Genomic DNA, 12,123 nt, shown 5'->3' with positions numbered 1-12,123 from the left:
CATCGTGAAAAAATTCTTCTTGTGACAACTTCACTGTCAGTTTTTTGACAAATTGGCTACATAAGGTCAAGTTTACTCCCCTACAAATGTTTTGTCACATTTCTAATGTGCTTCTAAGCATTACTGTTAGGAAGAGCTGACTGGATGGATTGGAGCCATCGAGAAATCTGCTCTTTTTGCTAATGGAGGCTTTGTGGAACCTGGAGGGAAAAAGTTGCGAGAGGCTGGAGCAGACAGGAGAAGAGACCCTGCAAATACAAGTCAAGAAAACGCAGGAGTTGTAGGAAGAAGAAAGAGTGCCCCTTCGCCCAGGAATATGAGGAAAGACAATAGTGGTGGCGGGCCAAGGAAAGAAGCAGTCTATACAAACAGGTCTAATGACTATGAAGGTGAAAATTATCAAAGAAGTGGCAACTGGCAGGTGGTAGAAAGAGAGAGAGACCAGAGAAGTCAAGTTCGTGACGCTAATATGGAGAACCCCGTGGAATTGAGGGGACTCAGAGGCGATTGCATACAAAGTAATGATAGGAATATGATGATGAACTCTGCTTATTCTCGAATGGAGCGGTCTAGTCGATCGAACTTCCAGCCTCCAAGTTTAGAACATAGCAGGGATACAGATCAGGAGAAAGCTTTTGATAGGGAAAGGCAAAACAATCAAAGGCTTAATACTGCCTGTAGTATTCAAGAGGTACGGGGTATTGCAAGTCAGTCTGCAAAACCGGCGCAAACTTCAACGAGAGATTTTCCAGACCAGAGAATGGTGGATGAGTTTGTAGATTCTACAGATGTAAGAAGACGAGAGGGTCGTGATTTCGATGAGGTGGAGAGCCAAGCTTTGTTTGCGAGGCAGGGAGGGACAGTGATGAGTCGAGGGCAAGGATTTATTTCTCAAAATCAAGCTGAATCTAGTGGAGCAATTGCTGACTACTCACCAGGAAGTACAAGAGCTTGGGAAGGCGATCGTGGCGCATTTGAAGATTGGAGCACGAGTAAAGGGCAGTCGGGTTTGCATAGGACATTGGTCCATCATCCTCAGCTTAGCCAAGAGTTGCCTTCACAAGCAAGCTCAAGCAGCCCCACTGAACTTCCACCCAAAAGCAAGCAGCGGTCCGTGAAGGAGTTTGAAAAATTGATTTTTTATTTGACTTTGTACAGGAAAGGCCTGGTAGACTCAACAGCACAAACTGATTAAGTGCCTCTTGCTTTTACACTAGAATGGGATCAGACTGGAGAAGTTTATTCATGAAAATTTCTACATCCCTAAAAGTCAAGATAGAGTGGATGCAGCTTCAAGGAAATGTACAAGTTATGGATTTTCTGTAGTCATCCACATCATTCCATCATACATAATATTGGTAAAATGTATATTGCATCCCCGCTAAAATTGTTGAGCACAATCATCCACAAGATAATGTAACCATCTAGATATTCCATCCTGCATAGTATAACCAAATACAGTATGACAGTACTGTGAAAAATTCAACATGATCAGATCAAAAAATGCCAATTCTAGATTTCCATGGTTTTTTACTTGTCTACTCGTTAGCAAATTAGAATTAGTGACATCCAGATTTGCATGATGAAGACTTGATGAATGAGAATTTCCAAGTTTTAGCTGTATCCAAGTGTTGCATAGGTGTTACGACCAATGCCTTCCAATCATTCCCATTTCTCATACTTCATTGGACATTGACATATGCCCTTTTTGTGTCCGGCTGTACATGGGCTCTAAAACTCACTACCTCTCTTGAAAGGCAATGTCGATAAAATTTGATGAATCATAACACACTGAGTTCTGAAAGTGGAGGCTATCCATTTTGTCCTATTGCATTTCTTGGGTGCTCCTTCGATTATTTGAGGTTGGCTTTAAGCGTTCCAATCTCCCCTTGCATTTGTAGGCCACTTCACAATAATATTGGAATTTCCATTTTACAAACATGGTGCTCTTTCTTGTCTAACATTACTTTATGCAAGGAAAAAAGAGAACTGAAACAGTTTAGTTTTTGTTTGTGAACAGCCCGAAAAGATGAGACCAAAAGACCCCATCATTGTCATATGATCCACTCTTGATGCAAATGACTAAGGAGGCATGGGCCATTGCATCATGGCATCATTATCCTGCCCTATAAAGAACCTCGCATGAGCTTCTCTATGCCTCCAAGGTAAATATATCATTGATGCAATATATAGTGACGTGTTGTGCCGCTCTACTGAGGGGTGCTCCTCCGCAGGAAACCTATCACCTTCGTTTGAATTGAAGCTCTACTAGAGCATGTTGAACTCCGTAAAGCATGTCTATGTCTGCATAACTCCACGAAGAAAAGCCAAGGCATGTCTACTCGATGTAATCGATCACCATAGGCCCAGACACAGCCCTCTAGCAAAAGCACAAATGAACAAATTCTCCAAGCCAAACTAAGAGATCAATTACCATCAAATGCCTGCACAAGTCCCATTTGAGCTTCAATGATGTTTCAAGAATCTATAATATTTTCGTAGTGATTCCATTGCTAAAAGTAAAGAACATAATTGCGCTTGTGGCTAGCTGCCTACAAAATTTTATTATACAAGTTTCATCTTTGGCAGAAGGGTGATGGTCAGTGGCATTAAATTATGTCTACCTTGACCACTACAGAACTAATGTATTAAATACTTTTGGGTGGTGGTGGGGGGTTTTGGGGGATTGGGGAGTACTCTTGATGAAAGTTTGTGGGGGGGTATTGTATTTCTAGATTTTAAAGGAGTACTCTTGATGCAAGTTCATTGATAGATATGCAACGGTAGGCGAGGCTTGGCCATTGCAACAAGGGGTTCAGCACGTGGTAATGTCAATCCAAAGGCTTCCTTCATATTGAGATCTTGAGGTTTCAAGGGAGGAGGAAGGGACCAATCAAAGCTATGGATGAGGGTAGCCAAGGCTAGTAATACCATACATTGGCCGAGGGGTGCCCCGGGGCATCGTCTCCGGCCAGCACTAAATGGAAGGATTCTGAACTTTTCATCTCTTATCTCAACCTTGTCCTCCATCCATCTATCCGGCCAAAACTGTTCCACCTTCTCAGTCCATAAATTAGGGCTCCTACCCAATGCATAGGTGTTAACAAAGAGTTGAGTCTTTTTGGGTATGTGGTAGCCAGCCACTTCTGTATCTTTTAGCGTCTCATGTATTATGAGGAACGGTCCGGGAGGATGAAGTCGAAATGTCTCTTTTACAATGGATCTCAAGTAGCTTAGGTGGACCAAGTCGGCTTCCTCCACATTCCGTTGTCGCCCGACCACTCTATCCACTTCTTCTTGGGCTCTCTTCAAAATGTCAGGATTCTTGACCATTTCGGACATGGCCCACTCACTTGTCACTGATGAAGTATCAATAGCTGCTGCAATCATGTCCTGCATGCATGCAAGGTTGCTGTTAATAAAGAGTGCCAGGGAAAGAGTTGAGGTACTGGTTTCTACATTGTCAAAGCAAAGGAACGGGTAATACAGAACAAAGAAACAATGCCAGAAGTACCAACTACTAGATCATAAATAACCTGAATTAAAGCTTTCATCTCAATATCATCAAGATGGTCTTCTCCATTATGACCGGGAAGCGTAAGGAGGATATCGACAAAGTCATCGGGCCTATCACGCGGCTGATCACCACGACCCTCATGTTCCAAGCGATGCTCATGAAGGATTGTAGAATGGAACGCATCCATGCGTTTCTCCACTTGCCGCATCAGTCTCTCATAGCCTTGCAAGTCGAACCACCGCAAGAAAGGAAGGTAGTCTGCAATGTTGAATAAGCCAAGCAGCCAGAACACTTGGTGTGTTATGTGCAGAAATTCTGCCGATTGCTCTGGACCCGCATCCTTTCTGCCGAAGAAGCGCTTGCTTAATAGCATCTGTGTCATTACATTCATCGAGAAGCCCCCTAACACATCTCTCACCATCACTGCCTTTCCATCCGTTGCACTCGCCATGACCTGCCACATTTACTGTTACACAAATAATCACTGACATTTTTAATATAACATGTACCTAAGTATGTCATGTGATTGTTGGTACATATCAATTTGCTTTGCCTGGCATGTTGTCATGATGTTAGTTATCCCTCTCCTTCAGTTTCGTGGCATTCTGAGCGATTTATGTTTGATGAACAGAAGCAACACCAAGAGTTGTGCTCAATTTTCATTGCATGTGCACACACAGAGTAAGAAAGAAATGCACCTGATGCACCATGAACTTGGCCTCCTCAGCGCGATGCTTTTGGTAAGATTCAAGGCGGCGCGTGGTGAGAAGATACTCCATGCAAATGCGGCGCATATTCTTCCAATGAGGCCCATACGGAGCAAGAGCGATGTCGCGGCCATCATATGCCAGGTGCTGAACCCCTATCGTTTGCGGGCGGTTTGCAAATGTCTCATCCTGGTTGCATATCATCTCCTTGATGAGCTCAGGAGTGAATGTGGTGATAATGTTGACAGAGCCGAGCTTGAGCTTGACGAGGGGGCCATATTTGTGATGCAGGTTCATGAAATCCTTGTATGGTTCAGGACCGAGTTGAAACAAGTTGCCCACAATGGGCCAGCCCCAAGGCCCTGGAGGTTGGTGCTTCTTCGTTTTCTTCATCATCGTCAGCGTGAGCTCTCTGCTCAGAAATTTCTTCACCATCATGATTCCACATATGAAGCACAGCCCACAAGTGATCATCATGCTCAGCTGTGAAAATCTTTCTTTTCCTGCATCTGCCTCCATGCTAGCGTCCTCTTCCCTTTCTCTGATACATGCCAAAATCATACACTAAGTGTCTCAAATAGTAGAAACTTTAAATCCAACAAAGAGTATTAGTTGCAACTTTGAATCACTTCATACTTACCAAACTAACTTGTAAAGCATGAATGACATTGAAAAACTCCCTTTTCCTCCCTCTAGCTTTAAAGTGCTAGCAAACTCCATTGAATCCTTGTAGTGCCCTATTCTCATGATCTTTAACACTTGTAAAAGTCAATGTGCTATAGTGATCACAAAATCCGCATGTATCATTAGAAAATCGGTGTATATTCCAATGCTTTCCGAAGACCTTTGATTGCTTGTGTTACTGTGCTCCTTGCATGATCATGGCTAGTCACACAAGATTGTGAGTAGGCAATAAAAAATTCATTGCCTACTCACAATCTTAACTTGAAGAGGTTTCTTTGCATGAGCCTTCTCGCACTTTGATCTCCCCTAAAGACTCCTCTTTGCAAGAGCCTACTAACCTATGTCTGTTTTGCACTATAATATCCTCTTCCCTCAAAACCAATTTAAAGGCACATGTATTTTTTCTCTGACACTTTGACCTTGTTTAGTTCTTAACTATGCTTATTGATATTTTTGCTTGTATTATCTTTGACATGAACATACCAAAAAAAGAATTCATGGGGTTGTTATTCCTTTTCATTTTATTTTCCATGAAAACCCAAGGGAATTGGATCAGCTTTCGTGACCAAAACGCCAATTTCAATAGAAACTAAAATGGCCTTCCTTTTCTTTACTTCTTGAAAATACATATATAAAGAGATAAAGAAAATTAAAATATAAAATATAAAAAATTAATGAAAAAGTAAAGTTATCTACTTCAACATTAATTGGACCTTTCAATATTTGGTATGTACAAAAAAAGTAAAAAAGGAAGAATCAATCTCTCTCTCTCTCTCTCTCTCTCTCTCTCTCTCACACACACACACACACACACACACACACACAGTCTGATGTCTCTCTCTCTCTCTCTCTCTCTCTCTCTCACACACACACACACACACACACACACACACAGTCTGATGTCACTCTCTCTCTCTCTCTCTCTCTCTCTCTCTCTCTCTCTCTCAGTGCAGCCGTTTTTTGACCTAGTAGACAGCAGTCCACTCTTTTGATCATAACTTCTTCATCCGAACTCCGATTTGGGTGATCTATAGCCTCAATCGAAGAGCACGAAGTCCTCTACGCATTGATGTAAAGACAGAAATTTTCAGAGTTATGGAAGGCGTTTCTGTAGCAGCATTTTCGAAGTGAACAGGTTCAACAAAATTGATTCTCATCTCCTATTTTACATACAATGTCTTCCGGCACTCGCAAGGGTTCTTCTTCTTCAACAAGGTCCACAACCATTGTGGAAAATGATCCAAAATCTCCTAAGTGTGGAGATAGCAACACAACCACCCAACCAACGACATCGGAAACCATGATCATGGCGTACTTGGTATCATTGCAAGAGACCGTAAACAAACAAGGCGAAGACTTACGAGCACTTGCAATGGAGAATGGCACACTAAGGATACTTGTGGTTGAGAATGAGAATCTCAAGAGGACACTTGAGATGCAAACAACACGTTTGATGCAACTTGAAGAGGAAGTCAAGGAATGTAAACGCTCTCTTGTGGACTTGAATGCTTTGAAGGAGCGGATGAGCAAAGTAGAGCATGACCATGTATTGAAAGAGGAGAAATTTGACACTATGAGCCGGGATGTATGCGACATGAAAAATGTATGCACAAACAAGTCTTGGGCTGATGTATGTGGTAGCAATGTGGTTTCTAATTCCTCACTCATGCAAGCTATGGTTCAAACAAAGAATGTTGAGAATGTAGATGTGGAGGAGTTGAAGGAACGGGAGCGACGTTCCAAGAACATTGTTATTCGTGGGATTCTCGAAGAGAAGTTAGAGACACCTCCTTCTCTTGCCATTGTTATTGAAGATTTCTTCAAAACCCACTTTGGCATGTCCGGTGTTATGGTCTATGGAGCACATAGAGTGGGGAAGCAAGGAGCTCTTCGCTCGGGAGAACGGCCAATTGTATGCACCATGCCGGATGAGACCAAGCGAAAGATTATCCTTGATAATAGTTGGATCTATTTGAGGAATGCAAAATGTTTTGTATGTGAAGATCGCACTATTAAGCAACAAAATATGCGTCGCAAGGCATATGAGGAAAAGAATAATAAAAACAAGGAAATCTCTCATGAAGAAAATGTGCCCAAGGAGGAGGCAAGTCTCTCAAGCAAATAGGGATGCGTGACCTATGAGACCGAGTTACAATTGAAAATATGCTTTTGGAATTGTAATGGATACCCATGGAATGCGGGGGTTGGCATTGATGAACTAACAAGCAAAGCCGATGTTGTACTTCTTGTTGAAACTTGGGAGCATGATACACAAAGGATTAACGGCTTGGAGGATTACAATGTACATTCATTGATGTAGTCAAAGAATCTCAAGCAACGAAGAGGACAAGGAGGGTTAGCATGTATGGTTAAGAAAGGATTGGAAGATTTTGTATCAATTGTGAAAGATGACAAGTACAAACGTTATGTATGGCTGAAAATTATGACACCAAAAAGAGCACCCATTTTTGTAGCCGGTTGCTACATTCCTCATCATGATTCTCCCTTTTATGCTTGCATGGATAGAGATCAACCATTTTCTGATTTGGAAGAGGAAATTGCTTATTTCAAAGGTGAAGGTGATGTTATTGTATTTGGGGATATGAATGCTCGCACAAAAACATTGCAACATGATACTCAACAATTTGATATGCCATACATTTCAAGGGAGTTGGAGGAAGTTCACTTGTATGATCGTACTTCAATGGATGAGAAAGAGCCGGATCACTATGGAAAGTTACTTTTACACATGTGTAATAGCACGGGTATGCTCATTGCCAATGGTGTATCTTTGTGGAGTGGAACCAATGGATTTACATGTAGAAGACATAATGGGGATAGTGTGATTGACTATATGCTACTCTCTGAAGCCATCATGTATCGCATAAAGAGTTTTATGTTTGGTCAATGGACCCCGGAATCCGACCATCGCACCTTATGTATTGACCTTTCATGTGGAGAAGCAACTAAGCATGATAATCTCAGCCAAAGGAAAGAGAAGTTATCACTATGTATGGATTTCAAACGGGCACCAATGTACATTGAAATGGTTGAGCAAAAATTATGGATGACAAAGCTTCAATGTGATGCACCATTGGAAACTAAATGGGAAGCTTTCAAGAAAGCTATTTGTTCTTGTGCGGAAGAATGCTTTGCCATAAAGCATCTCCATGGTATCAACAAAGATAGATCACACAAAAGGTGGTTTGATAAAGAATGTCAAGATGCTCGAAAGTCCTTGATAAAGCTTGATGCAACTATGGACAAAGACAACTATCAAAGTCATTTGCATACATACAAGGCATTGATTCAAAAGAAGAGAAGAAGATGGGAAGTAAAGCAACAAGAATTTCAAGTCCAAGAAAAGGCACATGCATGTGGAAGATTTTGGAGAAACTTGAGAGGCAAGCGGGTTGAGAATTTTGGTAACTTGAGTCTAGTGGATATGTACACACATTGTAGGCAATTATATGAGCAAGAAAATACTGAAAAAATGCCATTTTATGGTTCACTCCCATGTATGCCGTCTGTTTTTACTATTGAGGATGTATGCGGTGGGCTTGAAAAGTTGGCCACTCGCAAAGCGGGAGATCTTCAAGGTATCAAGCCGGAGATGATCAAATGGACGGGAGATTTTACCCATGAGTGGATGTGTGATATGTTCAACCTTGCACTTCAACATGGTATGCTTTATGATTGGAGTACTAATTGGGTTAAGCCTTTGCATAAAGGAGGGGATGTAAAGAATGTAAGCAACTACCGGACTATAATGATTGGGTCTCTTATGGCAAAGTTATTTGGGTGCATAATGGAGATGAAATTGAGTGATTGGGCTGAAGAGAATGACAAGCGTGCAAAGGGACAAGCGGGTTTTCGTCGATGCCATAGCACCATTGATCATCTTGTTACTCTTCGTGTTCTCATGGAGGAAAGTCGGTTGAAAGGCAAGCGATTGTATTGTTGTTTTGTGGACTTTAAGAAAGCCTTTGATATGATTCCACGTAACAATTTGTGGAGAAGGATGGAAGAACTCCAAGTGCCAAGTGAGTTTATGCTTGCGGTTTCTCGAATCTATGAGAAGGTGATTTGTCAATTGCGCATGGGAAGAGAAATTTCAGAAATTTTTGTAAGCACTATTGGGGTTAAACAAGGATGTCCATTGTCACCAACTCTCTTTGGTCTATGCATCGATCAATTGGAACAAATGGTACTTGACTTTATGCAAGAAGAAGGCATTGAAGAGGTCACTATTTGCAATGCGGTAATCATGCTTTTGTTGTATGCGGATGATGTAGTGCTTCTAGCACACACTTTAGAAGATGCACAAAAGCTTATGGTTGTCCTTGAGAACTTTTGCTTGCATAGTGGGCTGATTGTAAATGAATCCAAAACAAAGGTTATGCTTGTGAAAACCAACCATAAGGAGAAGCCATGCATTGTGTACAACAACGAGACACTTGAAGTTGTTGAGAGCTTTAAGTACCTTGGCCTTGAGGTTCCATCCAATCACAAGTGGCATGAATGTGCTATGCGTCGTTTGGAAGCGGGAAAGAGAGCATATTATGCATTTGAGAACATGTGTAATGCGGGAAACATCAAGTGTTGGGTTCTCAAGAAGTATCTTTTTGATGCATTGGTGACACCGGTTCTTCTTTATGGAGTTGAAGTGTGGGGTGGGAGCATCTCAAAGTCTACTTGGAAAGAGTTTGAGAATGTCCAAAAGCGTTTTCTTACAAACTTTCTCCAAGTTAAGACACAAACACCATATATGCTCCTACTTCTTGAGTCGGGATCTCTTCCAATTGAGGTTATGGGCATGGAAAGGGTTGTGGAGTACATGATAAAGATGCGTCAAAACCCCTCACATCGACTTCCTACAATTGCATGGGAAGCAAGCAAAAAAGTTCAAAAGACGCATAAAAGCAAGATCTTGAGCACGGGATGGATGCAAGACATAAAGAAGTGGTTTGGGAGATGGGATGCATTACACTTGCTACATGATGCTTCAATTGACTCTCAAGTGAATGAAGCTTTTCTACAACGCCAATGTATTACGGCTTGGGAGAAATCCAGTGGGTCACGCTTCATACATTACACCACCTATATTGCCCCCAACTACAAAACCATGTTCTTCGCTGAGAGAGGAAACCGTACTCACACTTACATGCTTGAGCCTATTCCCTTGTCCGCGATACGCACTATCGCAGCAATTCGGCTTAGCTCCCATTTTCTTCGATGCGAGATAGGGCGTTGGGGCAATGGAGAAGAGTCAAATCGATTGTGCACATTATGCTCACTGCAAGTTCGAGAGTCTGAGTACCACACACTACTAGAGTGCTCAACTTTTGATCACATCCGAACTTGCTTCTCTCACATTTTCAGCCATAACTTAGACCTACACACTTTCCTCTCCCAACCAAAGTGTGGGCTCTCCATTGCGACTCTCATCACTACAATTTTGGAGCATCGAGAGTCACTCATCAGCCGTACACATACTACATCACATGTAACTTTGGTCCCATAGGTCATATTTGACCTCCGAGGACGATAATAAAATCTATCTATCTATCTATCTCTCTCTCTCTCTCTCTCTCTCTCTCTCTCTCTCTCTCTCTCTCTCTCTCAATGAGAGAGCATTGTATGTATGGAAGTTTAGGAATTGATAGCTAGAAAAACCCCAATGTCTATAAGTAATTCAATCAAACGATTATGTGTCGAAATAGTGCATGATATTGATTGAAACCCACTCGTGACTCAACCATATTTTCACAAACATAATGAAAGAGAACACCTGGAAGAAATCGTATGATCATTTTTGCCAAAAACAAGAAAGAAGATTCAAGTCACATCGAAATAAAATTATATTTTTCCATACAAATTTGAGTGGAGAAATTAAATTAGTAAAGCATAGAAGTCATTATAAGCTCCTCACTACCACTACGCATGAGCATCCAATCATCCCATAAAAAGAATTACAATGTTTCCAAGGGAAGCCACCAAGGGAACTAGAAGCTACCATAGACAAAAGGTTGTAGAGACTACTTAAGGAGAACATACTACTGCAATATAGGGGGAGCCCAAGTCTCCATCACTATATGGCAGGTGGAGGTGTAGATTCGCTCGGTGATGGTAGGTGGGCCCATAGTGGCACCCTCTCCCTCTTTGACTCGAACTAATCTTTCCCCCCCCCTCCATACTCACAATTGTGAGTGGATGAGTTCTATTAACCCAAAAAGGAATGTACAATAATCCTCAAGATATGATGGGTACCTTGAGGGACCAGATATATGAAATGGGGCTACACAATCCTTGAACCACGAGAGCTACTTTGAGAGTTACATTTTGGCGGTTGGTGGGAGCCAGACTTGAGAGGGAAAAAATTGCTTGACTCGTGTCATCAGAGCTCTTAAGTTTTTCAATGGCAATGATTACCTCCCTAGTTTCTTGGATAATTGTTTTGAAGCTGGTCATCGAGAGGTCTTTATCAAAGACCGTTGGTTTCTAACCTTCCACCTTTGTTTGAAGCGGACAATCTGAGTGTAGATTAGGATAGCTTGGTTCTTCCACACTTTGCCTCCCAAGAGTAGGTCATTCTTGAGGAATGAGATATTCCAAGTCTTTTGTATCCATTCACATAATTCCTCTACTAGGCCTCTCATAGTGGGACAATTTTGGAACAAGTGGAGGGGATTTTCACTAGCCGCTTTGCACCTTGAACATCTATCCAAGCATATCCCTTTGGTTAATACCTTGACCTCGATTGGAATAGCCCCCCACATAGGAATATCTTCATTGCTAGGGGCCACTACAAGTTTCATATAATGCTTCCAACTTGGATTTTGGCTAGTGCTTTGACCATTGTTATTGTGGCTCTACTTTGAACACGAGTTTACAGTAAATTTCCTTAGTTTATGGTTTGGTGAAGCTTTTGTTCTTAGGCTAGTGCTAAGATTCCAATCAAGATCTCTTTCACATATTGGCACATGCATACTGTGGAGGCCCTTGACAACTGTGTTCATCAACAATCATTCTGTTCTGTTGAGATTGAACTGGATGGCTAGCTGATCTACATCTTTCCAGCTAGTGATGGCTCGGTTTGCAGATTGGGTCAAGTGAGTGAGACCTTCATTATTAATATTTTTGGAAACTTCGCTCCATAATGGATTCAACAATCATTCTGTTTGGTTGAGATTGAACTGGATGGCTAGTTGATCT

At 41.7% G+C, this 12,123-nt stretch overlaps 2 protein-coding genes across 12 annotated transcripts in view; one reads left to right on the top strand and one right to left on the bottom strand.

The window, feature by feature from the left end:
• LOC147423898 (uncharacterized) overlaps positions 1-1,517 on the top strand; it is a 67,680-nt gene extending 66,163 nt beyond the window's left edge. For all 11 annotated transcript variants that reach the window (XM_086501199.1, XM_086501197.1, XM_086501194.1 and 8 more), the window contains one exon: positions 131-1,517. In XM_086501199.1, the coding sequence (XP_086357325.1) occupies positions 131-1,195 (1,065 nt within the window). In that variant the 3' untranslated portion in view covers positions 1,196-1,517. The remainder of the gene's footprint in view (positions 1-130) is intronic.
• A 967-nt stretch (positions 1,518-2,484) lies between these two features.
• CYP703A2 (cytochrome P450, family 703, subfamily A, polypeptide 2) lies at positions 2,485-5,001 on the bottom strand. Its single transcript, XM_086501205.1, has 4 exons — positions 4,865-5,001; positions 4,216-4,765; positions 3,537-3,971; positions 2,485-3,393 (listed from the first exon to the last, which is right to left on the bottom strand). Exons 2-4 carry the CDS (start codon positions 4,741-4,743, stop codon positions 2,764-2,766), a joined length of 1,593 nt encoding a protein of 530 aa, XP_086357331.1. The 5' UTR covers positions 4,744-4,765; positions 4,865-5,001; the 3' UTR covers positions 2,485-2,763.
• Between the last annotated feature and the right edge of the window lie 7,122 nt (positions 5,002-12,123).

The sequence above is a fragment of the Adiantum capillus-veneris genome, chromosome 26, assembly GCF_014529385.1.
Source record: "Adiantum capillus-veneris isolate H3 chromosome 26, ASM1452938v2, whole genome shotgun sequence".
NCBI classification, from domain to species: Eukaryota; Viridiplantae; Streptophyta; class Polypodiopsida; order Polypodiales; family Pteridaceae; genus Adiantum; species Adiantum capillus-veneris.
This window is presented reverse-complemented; position numbering and strand designations above follow the sequence as displayed.

Bases quoted from the DNA above. Each gene is read 5' to 3' on its own strand.
- CYP703A2 (XM_086501205.1), bottom strand. From the start codon at position 4,743: ATGGAGGCAGATGCAGGAAAAGAAAGATTTTCACAGCTGAGCATGATG. The intron at 3,972-4,215 runs GTGCATTTCTTT...TAAATGTGGCAG, and splicing joins CCAAGTTCATGGTGCATCAG to GTCATGGCGAGTGCAACGGA. The intron at 3,394-3,536 runs GTTATTTATGAT...GCATGCATGCAG, and splicing joins AGATGAAAGCTTTAATTCAG to GACATGATTGCAGCAGCTAT.